At 35.0% G+C, this 23,188-nt stretch overlaps 1 protein-coding gene across 1 annotated transcript in view; it reads left to right on the plus strand.

Annotated features, from left to right (window-relative positions):
• Positions 1-23,188, plus strand: part of LRP1 (LDL receptor protein 1) — a 1,646,373-nt gene that overhangs the window by 59,855 nt on the left and 1,563,330 nt on the right. Inside the window, exons 3-5 of the mRNA XM_090402369.1 lie at positions 2,808-2,936; positions 4,196-4,309; positions 19,653-19,775. Coding sequence (XP_090258495.1) covers positions 2,808-2,936; positions 4,196-4,309; positions 19,653-19,775 — 366 coding nt within the window. The remainder of the gene's footprint in view (positions 1-2,807; positions 2,937-4,195; positions 4,310-19,652; positions 19,776-23,188) is intronic.

Here is a 23,188-nt window from a genome sequence, read left to right on the forward strand (position 1 = left end):
TTTCATGTAGTACTATCATATCCTGTACACCCCCTTTGGGGTACATGGCAGGAATTTGATGATGATGATGGTGTTTTTGTTCTGATATGATTCTTCATTCTAAGAAAATTGGGAATAATGTTATGATCTCAGCAACTTTTTAAACAATCTATTCTGTTATGAAATAAATTAATAAACAGAAGATTACTGAAAGAGCCTTTCTTCAATTGAACTATTAATATTAATTCACAGTAGTAGAGGAGTACATCTAGAATCTATAAGTAAACTTAACCTGAAGGGCAAGTTCAGTCAGTGACTTCCTAATTGTTATTCTGGTCTGTCTGACTTGTATTAAAATGACTTTAAAGTTATTATGACATAAGCTTAGCCAGAAGGTTTTTTCGCAACTATCAATTAATAAGTTGTCTGTTTGTTTACATATATACTCTTGGTGACATGGAACTATAGTTCATCCAATTGTGTTCACTTATTGCATCTGTCATCATAGTATCTACATTCTTTAATGAGCTGTTATGTTACCAACATCACATTTCACAAGTTGTATGTTCCTGCCATTACCTCTCCTCTAACTGACAACATGCATTACTGTACAAAATCGCATGAATGAAATGAAACATTGCTTGCAATTAAAATATTAATTCCATTCACTATGTACTTGTAAATCTTTAGTCCTTAAGCAGTTTAACCAATTAAACTAGTAACACATCTCACACTATTAAATTGAATAAAGCAAAAGTATCAGCCAAAACTCTCATAGGAAGTGAAGATACTGAAATTACCTTCCTCAGAAAATTGAAAGTGAGGGGGGGGGGATCAGAATTAGAGGCCAAACCAATTGGAAAATAGTTTGGAACAAACTTGTTGCTAGAACTAGTAATGAAGTTTAAATCATGTCAGTGGAATAGAAAAATATATCTTTCTATCCACTTACATGATTTAAACATTTGCAAGTTGATAGAATAAATTTTGTATTCATATGCATTTTTTTAATTACATGTTTATTTTTAAAAATTCATATGAATATGAATCATTGACTTGATGATTTTTTAAACTTAAATAAATATAACACATAACTAAATAATTATTTTTTTAATAAAAAAAGAAACATAATAAATATAATGAAACTAGCAAAGGGTGTAGTTAGGAAATTCTTGAGATGTAACTTCTGCTCATGACATGTGTGTGTTAGAGAGAGAGAATGTATGTATGGAAAAGGCTACTGTTAGATTTCATTTAAATCCTTTCTTTTAGTGTTACACGGTGATCAGCATTCATTTAAAAATTTTATGGAATTTACAACCACGTTAAAAAACTTTTTTATTATCCCGACATTTCGATTTTCATATCAAGATCATCATCTGGTGCATACATAAATATACAAGACAAGATGAGTTACATTATTACCTGTAAGCTAGAGAAACAATGATTTGATCACATGTTATTCTACTGGCATGACCTCTAGTGAAAAAAAAAAAATTATTTATAAATTACATCAAGCTAAATTCTATTTATGACAGGATTAAACATTCTTTCTTACAGATGGTTTTCTTTCAGAAACAATGATGTCCTATTTTTAGTATTACAACAGTTATTTAAGATACTGGATTTTGTACAGGCCTGTTTATAGTTGTTCTTAGTGAGGAAGGTTCTGTGGGTCGAATATATGCCTTCCATATGTTTGGGATTTTAAGACCATCATTATTGTTCAGATTGGGGTGGTTGATAATGATCCCACAGGCTTCCTTAAATTTCCATTCATACCATGTTTTAGTGCGATGTAGACATCTAGTGCTTTTCCAGTCAATTCTGTGAAAGGTATTCAGGGCATGATCCGAAAGGCCAGCTTCACCATAATTATTATATTTAATGTGTCGTTTATGTTCTTTTTGTCTGATAGGAATTGTGCATCCTGTTTCTCCTATATATGGTATGTTGCAAGTATAATAAATATGGTATACTCCAGGGTGGGCTAATGGAGGGAGTGAGTTTTTGGATGAGTTGAGTAAGCTTTTTAATTTTGCAGGAGGTTTAAAGGTGGCTTTGAGGTTGTATTTTTGTAGTACTCTTCTGTTTATTTTGTCTGATGTTCCTTTAATGTAGGGAATGGTTATAGTTTTACTGTAGTCTGTTTTTTGAGGTTTTGTAGAGAATTTTGTTAATAGTGTTTTAGCTGTATCCATTTTTTTGGAAAGTATTGCTGATAATTTTAAATTCGTCTTTCAGTGCCTGTTCACTGGAACAGATCGTCTTAGCCCTGTTTTTTAGAGTGTTGATGACACCTAGTTTTTGTGTTGGGTTGTGGTAGGAGCTACTGTTAGATGTTATAAGTGCATCTTTGATGAATGCATTTAAGGAGACATATTTCTGTTAGGTTTAATATCTAGGTATTATGTAAATTTAGTAAAGTAATAAAGTTTAAGAGAAATTTACTATGCAAAATTTGACACTATGTACAGCTAAGGGTCAATTATAGTGGTTAACAAGTGGCATTACAAACTTGTAAAATGGCAAGAAAATATCTGAATTTATCATATTCAGAATTGACAAATTGTGAAGAAAACATTTAGAGTAGCCTAACATTTGAATGCTCAAGGAGACATGATAGGTATTTAAAGTATGAGTAATTAAAGGGCCCTTCTGTCAGTTAGTCCTTGGATTCACTGAGAGAAGGGCTTGATAATAGCATACTAATGCTTTCATGATAATAGTATGCTAAACTCTGAATATGTGCTGTAATTGATATTCAAGTTTCATATGTAATTTCATATTGTAAATATAATTATTTCTCTGGAATTTAATTATTCTAGGTCATAATGGAAATGCATGCCCAAGAAACTATTTTCGTTGCAAAGATGGCATTACTTGTCGAAAAATTGCTCAACTCTGTGATGGTAATCGAGATTGTCCAGATTTTTCTGATGAAGGATCCTTTTGCTGTAAGTTTTTATAAATAAACTAGATTATTTTGTAAATGTAAATTGTGAAATATTTTGTCTTTTTTTGCATAAATCAACTTTTTCATTGCTACACAGTAGAAAGTTATAACTTTTCTAGTATAATGTGGAAAAGTATCAGCTATTTTTGCAAAGAATTTTATAAGTGGATTTACATTTATGTTTTTAATTTATTTCAGTAAATATTTAGACATACTGTACATGTGATTTGTTGATTTGCCTATTGGCAGTTATACCATGTAATTTAGCATGTAAAGAACATGCTAAATTGTATTTCATCACATTGATTTCACCAGTGTTTTATCGATAATCTCAGGAACACTGCATAATGCAAAAATAAAACTTAAATACTAGTGCAATATGCAATGCTTAAGAAATAGGTATGGATGGCCTAATTGAATGATTCACTTCCAACTTGTGTTAGTTCAAGAAAGTTGTGTAAAATATTTGTGGTTAGATATGTTTACCAAAAAGACAACTCTTTTATTCCACTTTTATATTTAGATACTTAATTGGGAATGTAACATTTTAATTTTTTAACCAGCATTTATTTAGTATTTTGTATGAGGGAGAGGGATCTTATGCATACCAAGTGTCCCCCCCCCCCATATGTACTACATCTGCATTTTTGGTACATATAGAAATTTGTAATAATCCTCATCACATGATTTTTGGAGAATTGAGATTTAAAAAAAAAGTTTTGAGAAGAGATGCATATAACATTAGGTTTAGAATTTTGTCAGTTAAGAAAGATTGAGAGAAGTCTTCTGTAGATAGGTAGGAAGAAAGAGATTGATAGAGACATAAGTTAATGCATTTATATTGGTTTAATATAGAAGATCTTATTCATAAAATGGAAAGAAGAAGGGGAGGTAATAAGAGGTCATTTTTTAAAATTATATAAAGAGGGCATATGCAAGGGAACAAGAAGCAGATTTTTTGTTTGGCAGATGTAAACAGTATGTATGGAATGCAGTGCATTGCAGTCATGTAAAGAAATCGTTGAATTTACCAGAGTGTAAAAATAGTGAACGAGTTTCAGGCAAGGTATGTTGTATATAAATAAGTGATATCCTTACATGAGTTGTGATTTCAAGGTCACAATAATAATACACTACATTAATAGTTATTAAAGATACTTTTTAATGTTTAAATTTATTGAGGTAATATTTATTACATAAAACATATGTGCCATAAAATGTTTAAAGTGACTACTATTAATGATATTAATTTTATTGCAGATAACACATCAATTTGTGAAATAGCTGACTGTAAATATGGATGTCGACCCAGTCCAAAAGGTGCCCTTTGTTTTTGTGCTGAAGGAAAAGAGCCAAATGCAACCGATTGTGTTGGTATGTTTAATGTTAATGGCAGCTGGGGAAAAAAATGATGCAATCAAAGAATATTAATTTCCAGAGTTGTATAGTACATGACAGTATGTGAATATGTTTATTTAGAAAATACACTTGCTGAGGGCTTGGCAATTTTCATATACAGTAATCCCTCGATTAGTGTGTCATTTTTTTTTCGATACCCAATGATTAGTGTGCCCATATACATCTTAAAAATAAATATTACAAATTTTAAAAAATCACTCACCAGAATGAAATAAAATAATTTAGTTATCTATTTAACACATTTTACAAAGTTATTTTTAATGGCATACTACACTACTTCCATTTATACATCATCATCATCATCAAATTCCTGCCATGTACCCTCAAGGGGTGTACAGGATATGACAGTACTACATGGAAAAATTACATCATTACTAACTTCCTATCTACAATTTTCCTCCAAATCAGTCTGTTACTTGTCAAGACTCCAACATTATCAGATCTTATATTTCTATCGTCTAAGGCACTTTGTACCGTATCAATCCACCTATATCTTGGTCTTCCTCTGGGTCGTTTTCCTGCCAACCTGGCAGAGAACACTTGTTTTGTTAATCTTTCCTCTCCCATTCTATTTAAGTGACCATACCATCTGAGATTAGCTCTGCTAACGCATTCCTGGATGCTGACAATGTCAAGTTCTTTCCTAATATCCTCATTTTTAATATGATATTGCCATTGATGCCATCTGTTCACGCCTCTAATCTTTCTCAGGACTCTCATATCTGCGGTCTCTAGTCTTTGGTCAGGTGTTTTACTTTTGACCCAGCTCTCAGATCCATAAGTTAAAATTGGTTTGAACACAGTCTTGTATACAGCTAATTTAGTGTTCCGACTAATTTCTTTCTTATTCCATATGAATTTATTCAATTGACTTCCCATGATACCAGCTTTGCTGATTCTGTTGTCTATTTCTATATTTAGTTTACCATCTTCAGTAAAAATTGTGCCTAAGTAGCTGAAATGTTTTACTTGTTCCACAGGTTCTCCATTCACAACACAGTTGACATTTTCAATGATTCTGCCTATTTTCATTGTCTTTGTCTTTTTATTGCTGACCTTCATACCATATCTATTACAACAGCTATTCAATTTAGTCAGAGAATCTTGCAGACTTGTAGCGGATTTATTTAGAAGTATAACATCATCCGCATAAAGCAAAGAGCTGACATTAACATCTCCAATTTTGATATCAGGTTTAATACCACATTCCTTCATAATGTGATCCATATAGATAATGAATAACAGAGGGGATAATGTACATCCTTGTCTCACACCAGATTTAACATTAAACCATCTTCCTGTACTTCCTTCAATTCTAACTGCTGACTCACAACTCAAATAAAGACTAAGTATTGCTTGATATAATGCCCCATTGACACCATATAACTGCAGCGTATTGAATAGCTTCTCTCTTGGCACCTTGTCATATGCCTTTTCCAAATCGACAAAACTTAAATACAGATCTTTGTTATATTCCCATGCTTTCTCGACTATTTGTCGTAAAGTGAAGATCTGATCCTGACAGCCTCTATTTGGCCTGAATCCAGCTTGTTCTTCACCAAGCTTTTCTTCCACAATTCTTCTCAACCGTTTCTCAAGTATACTTTCATAGATCCATTTATACTATGATCCAAATTTTTACTGCCAAATACAACTTCTCTCATACAACCTATGGACCAGGGGATTATCGCAACCTTTAAGGAATACTACCTGAGAAGAACATTTAAACAGGCAATAGAAGCAACATCTGGTGAGAATTATATGACATTAGTAGAATTCTGAAGAAATTTAATGTTAAATCTGCTATTGAAAATATTCATCAATATTGGATTGAAATTCCTGCTAGCAATATTCGAGCTGTTTGGAAGCACATTCTTGCACATTGTGCAAAAGATTTTGGAAGCTTTTCAAGTGAAATGGATAATGTTGTTGAGGAAATTGCCAACACTGGGCATGAACTGGGTTTGATGAGATTGACAATGATAACGTCCAAGAGTTAATTAAATCTCATTCTGAAGAATTGAGTGATTCCGACCTGCTAAATTTAGATGCAGAGCAGGAAGATCTCGAAGAATATGTAGAAAATTTAACCACTGATAGTCAGCCAAAAGAGATTTCACAGAAACAATTTGAAAATATTTTTCGTACAATCAAAGTTTTTAAGCAGCAATGCTTAGAGGCTGACCTTGATGAAGAGAGAAGCAGTAAAACTTGTAGAAGAGGCAATAGGGCCATACCGTCGGTTGTATGAAAAAAAGAAACAAAATGCCTGCCAAACTACTTTAGCTCAATTCTTTGTTAAGAAGTACAATAATAAAATTTATATTCTAAATATGTTTTATTGTCTTTCAGCTTCATGGTTTTCCTTTAACTAGGCCCTGAGACTTACCTTAATTCTGTTATAAAAAAAATTAAAGGTTCTAAAAAGAAATTTCAGGAACAAATTATACTTTTTTCCCATAGGTTATTATATTCAATTAGTGCATTTTCGATTAATGTGCCTGTTTTAAGGAATGCATTAGGCGCACTAATCGAGGGATTGTTGCACAGTAAAGTCCTTTCTAATGAAATTTCATGGTGATCGGAAAATTTTTTATAATGAGTGGGTTATAACAATTAAATTTCTGAGAAGGTATGGAAAGCCAAAAACAAAAATTTGTTCCAAAAATCAAACAAATACAGCAGTTTATTTCTTACAGTCAACCCTCACTATAGCAGACTTATTAGTGACCACAGAAACAATTTGTTATAGTGGATTTCTTTTAGCATAGCATTGTACCTCTGGGACTGTGGTTGGAGCTTTTCATAGTGTGTTATAGTGAGTGAGTTTGTTAACACTGTTTCCAGTAGTGATAATCTGCTATATTATATTTATTATAATTTATCACACTGGATTTAATTAAATACATTTATCTTATTGTTGATGCAATTAGAAGTACTTTAAAGGATCAAAATGCATCTGATAAAGTAATAGACCTTACAAATAATAGAATAATTTGGCAGAGAGTTGTTGATGGGAAACTTGTTACAGCATCTTAATTAGTTTCCCATCAACATCCCTTGGGGAACATGGACTAAAAAGAATGTTTTTCCTACTAACAATTCACACTCCATTTATAAAGGAAAGATGAAAGCTGTACTTAAGGTTTAATCCTTCTGATGATTCATGCTTTGAATATTGCAGTTTCAAGGATATTGCAACATCCTTTTGGATGGATTGAATTCTTATTGATGATGGGATATTTTCTTTGTCTTTTTTTATCTCACAGAACATACAGATTTAGCAGATAACATGTGTGTGTGTGTGTGTGTGTGTGTATATATATATGTGTGTGTGTGTGTGTGTATATATATATGTGTGTGTGTGTGTGTGTATATATATATATATATATATATATATATACACACACACACATTAATAAATTAATTGGATTATTCATTGGAGGAGGCAGGAGAGGCTAGGTAATGAACAAAAATTCTTCATATTCAGGAAATACAACAAAGCATTTTGATTGATGGTCCACCAAATGAGTAACTTTGAGAGGGCTTCTTTAAAAATTTGTGCATATCCAACTTAGTTTGCACGGTTTACCTTTGGTTTTCTGTATAAATTTCTCAGTAGCAATCAGTTGTGGTTGCATCATTGTCTACTTTGCTAAATCTTGTCTTCATGTTGGGATCCATTTCCCCAAACAACCAAACTGCCCTATTAATAGTGGGAAATGCCTCTGCCATTTTTTTTTTTTTTAACTGCAAATGTTTTGGAGACTTAGATTCTTCTTCTTCTACTTTTTTCTCTCTCTCTTCATCTGTAACTTTCTGTGTTTCTAGCTCAATAATGCCTTTGAGAACCTTTCTTCCACAACTCCAAAAAATACACTTCATCGTTATTATCATTCTCCAACTTTGAAGTGACAAAACAGTAGCAACACTGTTTTGTCACTGATCTTTTGTAAGGTTTTGTCTTTGTCAAATCCTCTGAATGTATGAAGAAAAAAGTGTTTTTTAAGCGGTGTATAATGTGACTTCTGTCATGAATTGCATTACATTTTTTTCAGTAATACAAGTGGTGCTGCTTTTGGAGTTTAGTTGTTGTTTGTATTGTGTTATTTTTCGGTTACCGAGAAGGCGAGGTCGGAGTCAGATGGATCTACGGTGAAAGAGAAGAAGATAAGTTTTCGTATTTAGTTATTTAGTGTAGTTAAATATAGTTTATACTTTAAATTACATTTATATATATATATATATATATATATATATTAAAAATAGTTATAGTATGGCGTAAGTAAATTAGCTTACAGTACAGCGTATAACATAGTATAGTAGAGCGTTTAGTATTTAGCATCTAGTTGTATTAGTTCCTCAGCACTATTTGAATGATGGCAGCAGCTCTAATTACGAATGGCATGTCGCCAAGTCCTCCTCCATTTAGGGACTCTATATTCCATACAGGATTTTGTGGCATGTGGTATTTGTGGGATGTATCCCAGCAGTTGGGTATGTGGCAGATAAGAGAAGGGGGAAATGCATATATGCACAAAATGTAGGCAATGGGAGGAATTTAGTAAGGTAGATATTACAATAACCGACCTCATTGTGTCTGGGGTGGGAGTATCTCAACCTAGAGAGATGAGTAATGTGATAGAGGGTGAGAATGACTAGTGGAGTATGAACAAAAAAATAAGAGTGGGGAAGGCTTGAATGATTGTGAAATTTTCGGAGATTGTCTTGATTGGCAGGATGAATGCTGAGCAAGAGTGGCTAACTTGTAGAGAGAGAGAGAGAGATGAGCTGAAAGAGGAGGTGGAATGTATCGGGAATGAGTGAGACGTATGAAAGATGAGATAATGCGAATCAGAGTAGGAGTGAGAGAGAGAGAGCTATGGGAATGATAGAAGAGGAGAGAATAAAACAGTAGAAGAGAGGGAATGAGAGAGAGTTATGAGAATGATAGAAGAGGAGTGAATAGAAACAGTAGAAGACAGGAAGGAAAGAGAGTTATGAGAATGATAGAAGAGGAGAGAATAGAAACAGTAGAAGAGAGGGAATGAGAGTTATGGGAATGATAAAAGAAGATAGAATGGAAACAGTTGGGGAGAGGGAATGAGAAGAATGCGAGGGAGCACTGAAACCAGTGATGCCAGAACTGCAGGCAATTAGGGGAACATAGAGAGAAAGGGTTAGAGGAGAGAGAGTGAGGGATGCAGGTGAGCAATCAAGGAACAGAGTGGTAAGAGGTATAATGTATGGAGACTTGATGATCTGTGGTGTGCAAGGTAGGATGCCAGAGGAGTGTTTGCCTGGAGGAATGATAGAAAGTGTGGCTATGGCAATTAAGCGGGGTGAAAGTGTGGATGAGATGATTGTGATGGTGGGCATGGATGACTTGAGAGACAGTGTAAATCGGGTGGCGAGAGATCTGAACTTCATGCTTGAGGTTGTACAAAAGAAAACACAGAGAGGAAAGATAGTGTGTGTTACCAAGGTATGATAATGACAAGCTGAGCAGAAGAGCAGCAATACTGAATGGAATAATAGCCAGAATGTGTGAGAACAGAGGATTGGAATATTATTATTATTATTATTGTTCCGGGAAACTCCAAGGAGTCGACAGACTCATCGAGGGAGGCCCTAACATCATGTCAAGAACAACTATTCAACATTCACACAGTATATGTGGATGCTTGGAGGGCGTTTTGAGGACAGAAAGGAATTGTATGCGAGAGACTGCTTGCATTTGAATGAGGAAGGACGTAGGCATCTGGAGAGATTGCTGTTTTCTGGACGAGTTGGAATGTGGGAATGGGTGCTTGGGAGAAGGGGTACAATATCAGGTAACACTAAGTCCAGTGGAGTCTGGAGGAGATAATGATAGGTATAGAAGCAGTGATGCTTTATACTAATGCCAGTAGTATAGGAATAAAGAAGGTGAATTGGTCGTGCTGATTGCATCAGCCTGGCAAAGATTATTGGGATCCCTGAGACATGGTTGATGGAAGATGGTATAATAACAGGAATAGAAGTAGCAGGGTACAGCATTTTTCGGCAGGATATGAAGGGAAAAAGGTGATGGAATACTGCTTATGATAAATGATGACATGTCCTGAAAGAGTAGAGGCTTTAAAGGTGTGAGGTACACGTGGGCAAGACAGGATATTTAGTGGGATGTTGGTATAAGCTGAGGAGCACAGAGGATGGGGAGCAGGAGATGTTTAGGCAGTTGAGCTTGGCAATTGCAAGAAGAATGATTGTTACGGGAGATTTTAACTACAGCAGTATAAGCTAGGGAGAGGAAAATGCATGTTGTAATAAGGAAATGGAATTTCTGGAATTCTTACGGGACAGATGTTTTAGGCAACATGTAATAGAGAGAAAACGAGTTTTTGATTTGGTCATAGCATCAGAAGAGCTGATTATAACTGAGATGACATCTCTTTCCCCCCTCTCCCCTTCCCCCAGTTGGAGAGAGAGTGACCATGTGATTTTGACTTGGAAGATGAATAGACATACAGAAGTATCAAAGAAAAGGGAACATATGTGGAATTATAAGGCAGGTGATTATAATAGTCTTAGATATCAACTTGGGGCAGTTTCATGGAGAGCGGAATTGGAAGGCTGGGATATCATTAGTGCTTGCGAAATTGTGAAGGAATATTTGTTAGTAGCAAATATTCCTTCAATAATAATATTCAAAAAATAGCAAATATTGTTTGTCAGTATCAAGCTTTAATACAGCTTGATATTGACAAACAATATCAAGCTGGAACTGCAGGTGAAAAAGAGATTATGGAAAAGATATAAGGAAGAGGGATGGAGAGCAGATTCATAAAGAATATAAGACTCAGGGCAGGAGAGGGACTAGTATGGTAAGGAAGGCAAAACTGGAATATGAGAAGAGATTGGCCCTAAGATCCAAAGAAAATCCTAGGGAATTTTTTAGCTATGTGGCCAGTAGGAGGAAAAATGATCGTGGAAGAATGATATTGAGGGATAAAAATGGGAATAGAGTGACTGATGCAGAGGACATAGTGGAGTTGTTCACTGAGCACTTTATTGGAGTATTTCATCCTGGAGAAGAAGGTTTAAATACTAGAGAGATAGGGCAGGTTCAAGGTTTAGAGGTGCAAGAGGAGAGTGTGTTCCAAATACTGAGTACCCCAGATGTCAGTAAAGCTGTGGACTGGATAGTATTTCACTGTGGGTTTTGAGAGAATGTGCTAAAGAACTGACAGATCCGTTGACCTAGAACAGTATTTCTCAAACTTCAGGTATCTGCGTACCCCTTCTTAAATTTTCAATATTACCTAGTATCCCCTAATTAATTAATTTGTTTTTAATTAATTAATTAATTAATTTAAAATGTTAATTAAAAATTAGATATTTATTTTATTTGAATTTATATGTTCATGTAAACAAAAAATATGATTTATTTTTAATAGAACAAAATTTGGAATAGGTTCCTCTTCATTTCCCGACCATGAAAATCCACATTTCAAGTAATTCATGTCATACTTACGAAGAGTTTTCATCCTCTTCCTAGTTGGTTCTCTAGAGATGTCAGATGACACACCCATCAATTTCAATTGATCCAGATACAATATCAATGTTTTCTTATTGCTTACAGCTACTTGTATTTGCTATATTGCTCTCTTTTGAGGATTTTATAAATCCAATCTTCAACCAATGATCCACATGTAAGAATTTGAAAGCTAAAAAAAATACGTATTTACTCGAATATAACTGTATCTTTTTTCCAGAAATTAAAGCTAAAAAATCGTGGTGCAAGATATGGGCAGGGATTTTCGGAAACTAAAGTTTTCAGAAAAAAAACTGAAAATGGTGCGACTTACTGAGAAGGTCCTACTCACTATCACTACTTTTGGCATCGAGAACAGTTTCCTTGTGTGCATTGTCAAAGTCATCTACCCAAATAGCGTCATCTTCTTTCCCATTATTTCAAGCAAAAATTACCAGTAATTTACAAGAGTTGAGATACGTAGAGCAGCGAAGAACTGCATATGATTGGTGCGGTATTAATAAAAGATCGCACGAACCAAAGACAAATTAGCATTTCAACAGTTGAGTTGAAATGCTAATTCCCTTCAACCGAATTCCATAATATCTGAAACACATTCACTATATATTTCTTAGTTTTAACACGTTCATGACGGGGGTGGTGTAAAGTAAAACCACATGTTCCACCGGCAGCATATGGTTTTGCTTGGTCTATCAAGCAGTTTCTGTTGGGGAGAGGGGATGTGATTCATTAGTTAGTGCCGTTTTTATGCCAGTTGTCTCTAATTGCGCTGCTTGTTGAAAATTATAATGACTCCTTTAATTATGCATAGCCGAAAATTGTCACGTATCCCCTAATGACCTATCGCATACCACACTTTGAGAAATACTGACCTAAAAGGTACCCAAGGAATAAATGGAAGGTAAGATATCCCCCCCCCCCCCCAGTATTAAAACCTTCTTCTCCAGGATGAAATACTCCAATAAAGTACTCAGTGAACAACTCCACTGTGTCCTCTGCATCAGTCACTCTGTTCCTATTTTTATCCTGCAATGTCATTCTTCCACAATCATTTCTCCCCCTACTGGCCACAGCTAAAAAATTCCCTAGGATTTTTCTTAGGATCTTATGCCCTTATGCAATGGTGGTAGCAGACTGGACGTGTCCAACTATAGGCCAGTTTTTGTTTCATCAGTAGTTGTTAAGATCTTGGAGGAATTAGTGAGAGACCATATACAGCATTCTGCAGATGAGAGTAATGTTATCTGTGAGAGTCAACGTGGATTTGTTAAGGAGCACTCTTGCTTGAATAATATGATTGCCTTTTATAATAAAGTGACAAGAGCAGTTGATGAGGGAAAGCATCTACTGCCATTTTTTTGGATTTTGCCAAGGCATTTGACAGGGTGTCACATCTGCAATATTACTAATAACCCATGTGCTGCAACTTATAACTATTCCGACATCTAAACCCATGTGCTGCAACTTAAATATCAGCTTATGGGTTTAGATGTCGGATTAGTCAACTGGATTCCGTATTGACTGTCTGATAGTATCAGAGAGATATGTATGTGGGGCAGTATCAAAGAGGCAGAAGGTTACAAGTGGGATCCCACAGGACTCAGTACTGGGACCTGTATTGCTTAACCTTTTTTTTATCAATGACATTGTCAATGGATTGCAGGGGAGATATTCAGTTGTTTGTAGAAGACATGAAGCTCGAAAGGGGTTATTAGTAATATTGCAGATGTGTGCAGCCCTGCAAGAGGATTTGAATAAACCAAACAGATGGGCGAATGAATGGGGGGGGGGGTTTCGGTTTAATGCAGCAAAATGTAAAGTCTTGGTGTTTGGGATACATCGATGGGAGGCTGCATACTTGATTGGAGGAGCTGTACTGTAGGAAGTAGGGGAGACGAGATCTGGAGGTGATGATTCATAGAAAAACTGAAATTCAGGGAACATATTGCAAAAATGGTTAAGGTAACCCAGAGGATTGCTGCAATACTGAGAAGGATGCTGACCTGCAGAGATAAAATAGTTATCATTTCATTGTATAAGACCCTGATCAGACTACATTTAGACTATTGTTCTCAAATTTGGTCCCCCAGTATTTGAAGGGGATAAATTAACTGTGGAAAGGGTACAGAGGTGGATAACAAAGATGGTTTCAGGACTGTACAATGTTAGTTATGAGAATTGGCTGAGGCAGGGTTTCCCAAGTTGTGTTCCACAGAAAGTGAATAAGTGTTCCGTGATGTCAGTGACCAAGCCATTTATTTTTAAACATGGAAGTAATTCAGGAAAGGAAATATCTCTGTTTATGACCGGTCATAAAAATTGCCTGCAAGCCGATTACAACAATGGGCAGCACATCCTCTGTTCTCAAAACTGAACAAAATAACATCTGTGTTGCAAATGTCAGTGACCAAGCTGCATATTTTTAAAAGTGGAAATATTCATGAATTATCGTTAATTTTCACACATTGAAATCTTTCAACATTCAGGAAAGGGAATACCGCTGTTTATGACCGGTCATAAAAATTGCCTGCAAGCTGATTACAACAATGGCCAGCGTATCCTCTGTTCTCAGAACTGAATGAAATAACATCTGTGTTGCAAATGTTAGTGACCAATCAGCAAGGAAGTATAAAGAAAATTTTTGCACAAATTGAAGATCAAGGTAGCCTGTATCCAGTTCTCAAATCTAGTAATACTGAATACTTTCTTCGTAAGTTCGTATTGTAGGGTGAAAGTGCTTGTTTGAAAACCATGATTTTTTAAAAGTAATAGGCCTACAGATTTTAATTTTAATATGTATAAGAGACAAGGGACCTTATTTAATTTTGGTGTTAAGAAATCTTTTATTGAAGGTGTTTATGATGCAACAGGTAGTGATTCATCCACAACCTACAAAGTGATCTCCAAGATGTACAAAATAAGGGGAAAACTACCAGCACACAGGAGAAAAAGTCTGCATTCACTCGTAAGTACTTATAATAATATTATACATTTTTGGTGATCAGAATGGGATATGTCAATGAAAATCAGCACAAATTAATTTAATGATTGGCCTGAGGAAACTACAATGTGCTACAAGATTTCATTAGTCCAGTGATTGATGACTGATTTAAATGTAATTTTATATTTGTCAACATGTCACAACATATATACAAGTGTACTAATACTCTTTATGATTATGCCATAATTTATTATTAATACATTACTCTGTGAACATTTCAGGATTTGTTAGGTGTTCCGTCGTAGGAAAAATCTGAGAAACACTGGGCTGAGGGAATGTGGATGGCAGAGTTTGGTAGATAGAAGAAGGAGAGCTGATATGATTGAGACTTTTAAATTGAGAGGTTGTTACAGGGTTGACACTGGGGAGTTCTTTTGGTTGGTGGAACAACAGGATGGAGCAATGACAAGGAGCCATCCCTGGAAGTTGCAAAAGGAAGCTGTGGGCAAGAGGGTGAGGAGTAGTTTCTTTTCATGGAGGGTGGTTGAACTGTAGAATGGTGGGAGCAAGAACGGTCAATGAGTTCAAGGAATGGTATGATAGACTTTGTGTTTACTTGGAAGGAAGGACCTCCCACGATGAGTCTTGGAGACCTGAATAATGATAATAACAGTAATAATAATAATAATATGAACATACATTTTCAGCAGCTTCCAAACACCATTCACATACTTTGCTGACACCTTACTCATGTTTCATCTTCAATGGCATATTAAAAGACCTGTTTAATCTTGGTCTGAGGGGGGGGGGATACCTTCCTGTTTTCATTAAAAACTTTCTATCCAACCACGTTTGAAATCTTAAGTGAGAAGCACATTATCTTGGCCATATCATTGAGATGGGGGGGTCCTCAAAACTCTGCCCCAAGTATGACCCCCTCTTTGCTATTAAAGTGAACTCAGTTACTTAACAGGTTTCTCCCACTGTAGGCAATTGCCATTATGTCAATGATATCACAATTTATATGAGGGTCACTGAAAGACAACTCAAACAAGTAATCGATTCTGTCTCTTCATGGGCTCTGTCATGGGTTCAGGTTATCTGCCAAAAAAAACATCTGTGTACACTTCTGCTGGAAATGCACTTTCTACCCCAATCCTGATTTAAGAATAGGACAAACTATTATCCCTGTGGTTACAGAGGCCAAGTTTTTGGGACTCATCTTTGATAGAAAGCTAACTTTCTTTACACACATTCATCATCTTCAGGATAAGTGCAAAAAAAAATCATTGAACATCCTCTGCAGAATGGGGTGCTGATTGATGTTCCTTGCTCTGCATTTATTATGCACTTGTATGTTCAAAGATTGATTATGGGTCCCAGATTTACAATTCTGCAAGGGAGAGCACACTCTCCAGTGGTTGGACCCGATCCATCATTAGGGTATCTGATTAGCTATTGGTACTTCTTGCACATCCCCCATTCAAAGCCTTTATGTTCAATCAAATGAACCCCCCATCACTTAAATGTAAACATTTGTTTCTTAATTATTTTCTGCAAATAAAGTTTCTTCCAGATCATCCTACATGGACTAGTCTCTTTTCTCTATATTGGGAGGTCCTGTATCACACATCAGACTGCCATCTTTCCTTTTGTTATGCAAATTAAAGAGTCTATGGAAGCTATTGGCATAAGTGTTGACAACATTACCTGCACCAAACAAAATAGTATTCTTCCACCCCATCCTGCTACCTCTCACTTTGTCAACTAGAAAAGTCTCATATAGCCTCATCTGTCTACCTTCAATTGTTTAATGCATACAGAGCAGCTCACTCTGATTTCTTGCTCATCTATACTGATGGTTCAAGATCAGAGATCTCTGTTGGCTGTGCTACTGCTGTATTTCATAACATTATACTCTCCAACCAGATCCTATTCATTTGCAATATGTATACAGCAGAGTTGCATGCCATTCAGCTCACACTTGTTATCAAAGAAACCTCCAACCAAAAGTGTATAATTCATGCAGACTCTTTGAGTTCTTTACAGGATATCTCCTCTCCAGTGTATGATTTGCATCCAGTGCTTGGTGAGGTGCTTCAACTCTTGTACAAAATAAAGACCCTTAATTTTGATGTTTAGTTGTATCAGATTCCCAGCCATATTAGAATTAAGGGAAATGACATAACATCATTGCAGATACACCTGCTAGATCAGCTCATGCTTTTTTGACATACTACTGTCTGATGTTCCCTTATACCTGCTACACAAAGGTTAAAAAATTAAGGTTAACTGTCCAATGGCAATACTCCTAACAGGAAGCACTGATGAATAAATTGCATGAGATTAAGCCTGAAATTAAGCACTGGCAGTTTAGTCAATGTAGGAACAGAAGAGAGGAAGTTGTATTTGTTAGGCTCTACATAGGTCACAGTCATCTCACACATTCCTGTTTACTGAGAGCTGACGATACACTTGTGTGAGAAACGTATCACCTGTTTTACTGTTAGCCATATTCTGGTGGAGTGCAAGTGCTTCACACAAGAGAGAAATGGCATTTTTACTTATCTGGTTGAGACCTATATATTCAGGCAGATGTTATCAAACTCGGACAATTGTATGATGATCTTAAATTTTTGCAAAACATTAATTTATTCAAAGATATTTGATTATAAATTTGTTTATATCTAGATGCTGCATTGTAGATACTGAACATTGTATATACATTTTATTTATTCATTTATCTTCTTATAACTGTGTACACTAATTTATCACCTTATAACTATTTATTTATTTACTCATCATTGACCTTTTGCTGTCCTTGCACCATGAAATCCCAAATCAATCCAGACTGGTTTTAACCTTTATTGAAGTCAGATCAGATCAGTGGGAGTCAGATCCAGAAGAGATACCAAGGTTCAGTTAATGCAGAGGTCAGAGTTTGTGAAGATACTATATGTGTAAACTTTGTTTGTTACACTTGGATAAATGATGAAACTAGAATATTTCTTGGCATTTTTAATTTAATTTATACCCAAGTGAAAAACTTTCTGTAACTAGCTCTAATTTTGTATTTTAACTGTATTTTAATAGTAGGTTGTTACACCTTTTTGCTATTTGTATATGGGAAATATATAACTTCTGCATCTAAGTGCAGTTGCAGATTCCAAAAACAGTCTTTCTTTTTTTTTAAATTTACTGTGATGGAGCATGGTGATTTTTTTTCCAGAAGACCCTGTTAGTGGTATCCAGTACATGATCTACAAGACCAGATTGACCATAATATTGATTGCAGATGTATGTTTTGTGTTTATCTATGCAGATGGTGGATGATCAATGCAGTAGTATGCCAACTTGCAGGACACTTTATATGCTCCAGGCACTGAGAGAGAAAGGAGCTGATGTCTAGAGAACTGTTCACCAGTAGATGATGATGAGACAACAAACTGTGTTTTCTATTTTGTAAATTTTTTTTTGCAAAGTAAAATATCCTAAATTGAATTACATGATTTTTTAGAGAAGACGTGCCATGTCTTAAGGAAAATGGTTATGAACAGTGGTCATTGTTTCAGCTGTTTTGTTGAAAGAGAGGAAGTCATAGAGGTGACCATCATTTATTTCTTGAAGAACTAATAGCCAATTTATTTTGCAAGAAATGCAGAGTTCATCACTGCATATGGCCTTAGTTGCTTTGTTTTTAATTCTTAGCAACTCCATTCCAGTTTCATAGGAGTGCTGCATCCAGATTGGAATGAATTGATTCATATTAAATGATGGATTGATATTAGATCATTCATTCAGTGTACATCTAGTAATAGTAGTGCTGCTACTGATGTAAGGATCAAGGATTTAAATTCAAACCTATATGTGTTGTAATTTTGATTGCAGCGATCATGAAGAGTAAATAAATAGTTGCCTTCATACTTCAGGACCAGATTTTAAGGTATTTGGTTTTCTTGTTTCCATACACTTCTGGAAGTTAAACCTACCAAACAATTGTAGTATATATATTTTTGTTCATTTTTTTTTTTATGATACATATATTTTGCATAATATTTATTTCTTAAGAACAGACCAAGAAAATTGCAATGCAAACATTATCAGAATAAAAAGTCATATAAGATGCTGATAATCATATCTTCAGTATGTTTTTTTTTTTTTTATGATGATTTTGCTCATAGTTGTAAATGTATACTAAATAGTGCTTACTACAGTAAGCACTATTATAACAAGCTTTAAATTAAAGATGACAAGAAATTATATTCTTGGTTTAATCTTTTATCCAAGTTATAAGCAAAATTGCCCAGTCATGAAGTAACTTCACAACAGGACAACTTGTATTAAATGCCTTCACATCACTTGCCTTAGTATCCCATAATGCAAAGTACATATCCTTATGGACATGTATAATGCTATGCATTATAGGAAGAATAAAAGTGTGGATAAACTATCCAGACCAGTTTCAACCTTTATTGGGGTCTCATCAGTGGGAGCCAGAAGTGATACCAAGGCTGAAGTAATGCAGAAGTCGTATTTGTTGTTACAGCAAACTATAACAAACTATTCAGTTATAATCCTAGTATCCTAGGATTACGTTTAGGCCATTTAAGGCCTCTGAGTACAGAGATGGTTGTCGTACATTGACATTTATCTACCTAAATGAGCATCAGTATTACAAAATTCAAAATACTTTATGCCAGTACATGCATTATTTTTTTGTTGCTTCATCTGATTTATTCATAATCCTTATCTTTGGATGTATGTTGATTTATTTTTTTGTCATTGTTTGAATCATAACAAATTTGTTTAATTTTTCTTAGATACTAATGAATGTCACATTGAAGGCACCTGTGATCAGCTTTGTACTAATGAACATGGGTCATATAATTGCAGTTGTGTTCCTGGATATAAGCAAGAAGGCAATACTTGCATTGGAATCAATGGTAAGAAAATAGAACAAAATTGCTTTATTATTTTCTTTGGGGATGGGTGGAAGGGAGGACTTATTAGTTCCATAGCTCTAGAGAGCTGTAGTTGAATATCTATGCTTATTTTTGGAATACATAATTCAGTTAAATTTCTAATGTTAATAAGGCTTTTTACATTAAGAATGTAACAAAAATATCTGCATGGTTTATTTTTTGTATTTCAGCATCTTTAGTGCTAATGTACAAAGAAAGCATTAAGAATCAGCATACATTTAAGAGCACTTTAACACACATTTTCTTCTTCTTCCTTAACATTATTTTCCAAACTGTTATGAGTGCTCATGACTGGTAACTATTGCACTCTTACACAACTTCTAGGAGTTGAACCTTGCTCTCTTCTTCTTGGTATGTATTACAAAATTTCTTCTGCATCAGTCATATAAAACTCATTTAATAATTTATGTTTCTATGAAATCACCTCATTTTTGTCTAGTACCTAAATTCTGTAATTTGCACATGTTCATTATCTCTTTATTGAGAGCATTCTACAGACTTGTACATCATACTTACTCCTCTCTGATCTAATCCACTGTTTTCTCAATCTCAAGAGACTCAGCCAATCAAATGTGTGTATAGTAGTTCAGATGAGATAGTATCAAAACCTTGCAAAGGGAGAGATATCAACTTTCCTGTCTTTTCTTGTCAGTGTATTCTTCAACATCCAAGTGATTCCTTGAGTGAATTTAAATGTTGCAGTATGCCCTCTGAATTTCCTTGTCCACCATCACTTCCTTTGCAGGCAGTCTGTTTAAATTATCCTGCAAGATTTCCACATCACCTTTATTAAATATTGTGATGCCCTGTATTGTTAATGAAAAAAATTTAATAACAGCAGCCCCAGTATACTCACGCAGCACACCACTGATAATCTCAATTCTTCTGAATTTTACTCCACCATATACTACTCTTTGATGCCTGCCTGTACTTTCTATCTGTTTCATGTCCACCATTTGCTTCAGTTTATATAATAGATTTCTGTGTAGTATCCTGTCAGATGCTTTTGCAAAGTCAAGCAATATCGTGATTTAACTATTTCATTTATCCACTTTATTATAAAAAAAAGTGAATAAATTACAAAGGTAGGATCTACTCTTCACAGACCATGCTACTACTAGTAAAGTTATCACATTAGCCCTCTCCTCTCCACCTATTCCTGAATTTGGGATGTAATGAACTTTTCCGATACCTTTACCATTACTCCCGAGATATTAATTCTGTAATTTTTGGCCTCTCTCTCTCGTAATTTCTTTTTTTGATGAACTTCTTGGTCGTAGGCTCTGTGATTTCCTTTGTCATCAGCATCATCATGATAGTTTATTCACAATATGATACAATGTGAAAAGGGAAAACAGATTTACATCAAAAATTAAATATTGCAAATTATGGTCTTCCAAGTCTCTCTCTATCTTGATGTAACTGGTAGATGCCACGTGGAGTTTTACAGCTCATTTTATGGTTCATACAGTACATTTCCTTGTACATTTTCATAATGCATGGTCCATTATCCCATCCACTCTCATGACTGTATTCACATTATCATCATCATCAAATTCCTGCCTTGTACCCTCAAGGGGTATACAGGATATGATAGTACTACATGAAAAATTTACATCATTACTAACTTCCTATCTACAATTTTCCTCCAAATCAGTCTGTTACTTGTCAAGACCCCAACATTATCAGAACTTATATTTCTATCGTCTAAGGCACTTTGTACCGTATCAATCCACCTATATCTTGGTCTTCCTCTGGGTCGTTTTCCTGCCAACCTGGCAGAGAACTTGTTTTGCTAATCTTTCCTCTCCCATTCTGTTTAAGTGACCATACCACCTGAGGTTAGCTCTACTAACGCATTCCTGGATGCTGACAATGTCAAGTTCTTTCCTAATATCCTAGTTTATAATATGATATTGCCATTGATGCCATCTGTTCATGCCTGTAATCTTTCTCAGGACTCTCATATCTGCGGTCACTAGTCTTTGGTCAAGTGTTTTACTTCTGACCCAGCTCTCAAATCCATAAGTTAAAATTGGTTTGAACACTGTCTTGTATACAGCTAATTTAGTATTCTGACTAATTTCTCTCTTATTCCATATGAATTTATTCAATTGACTTCCCACCATACCAGCTTTGCTGATTCTGTTGTCTATTTCTATATTTAATTTACCATCTTAAGTAAAAATCGTGCCTAAGTAGCTGAAATGTTTCACTTGTTCCACAGGTTCTCCATTCACAACACAGTTGACATTTTCAATGATTCTGCCTATTTTCATTGTCTTTGTGTCTTTTTATTGCTGACCTTCATACCATATCTATTACAACAGCTATTCAATTTAGTCAGAGAATCTTGCAGACTTGTAGCGGATTTATTTAGAAGTATAACATCATCCACATAAAGCAAAGAGCTGACATTAACATCTCCAATTTCGATATCAGGTTTAATACCACATTCCTTCATAATGTGATCCATATAGATAATGAATAACAGAGGGGATAATGTACATCCTTGTCTCACACCAGATTTAACATTAAACCATCTTCCTGTACTTCCTTCAATTCTAACTGCTGACTCACAACTCAAATAAAGACTAAGTATTGCTTGATATAATGCCCCACTGACACCATATAACTGCAGCGTATTGAATAGCTTCTCTCTTGGCACCTTGTCATATGCCTTTTCCAAATCGACAAAACTTAAATACAGATCTTTATTATATTCCCATGCTTTCTCAATTATTTGTCATAAAGTGAAGATCTGATTCTGACAGCCTCTATTTGGCCTGAATCCAGCTTGTTCTTCACCAAGCTATTCTTCCACAATTTTCTCAACTGTTTCTCAAGTATACTGGCATGAATCTTGCCAGTAACACTCAGTAGGGAAATACCTCTGTAATTTTCACATTCAGTTTTATTTCCCTTTTTATATATCGGTACTATTAGAGCTCTACTAAAATCATCAGGAATTCGTCCCTCTGTCCAGGCTTTCTGAACTATGCAGTGCAACCACTGTAAGACTTTTATACCACCATATACTTCAGCATTTCTGGTCGAATATCATCTACTCCTGCTGCCTTTCCACATTTCAAACCTTTGATGGCTTTTTCTACTTCAAGAATGGATATGTATTTGTGACTGCATGCCTGGTCAGTATTTTTTACCAATGTGCTATCACTGCTTGTTTCATTTAGCAATTTTTCGAAGTAATTACTCCATACTTCAAGGATATCTTTTTCTCCCGTTTTCATATCACCTGTATTGTAGGAAATCAATTGAATAAATTCATATGGAATAAAAGAGAAATTAGTTAGAACACTAAATTAGCTGTATACAGGACAGTGTTCAAACCAGTTTTAACTTATGGATCTGAG

The sequence above is a fragment of the Typopeltis vanoorti genome, chromosome 2, assembly GCF_054136105.1.
Source record: "Typopeltis vanoorti isolate ZY-2024b chromosome 2, IOZ_Tvanoo_1.0, whole genome shotgun sequence".
NCBI classification, from domain to species: domain Eukaryota; kingdom Metazoa; phylum Arthropoda; class Arachnida; order Uropygi; family Thelyphonidae; genus Typopeltis; species Typopeltis vanoorti.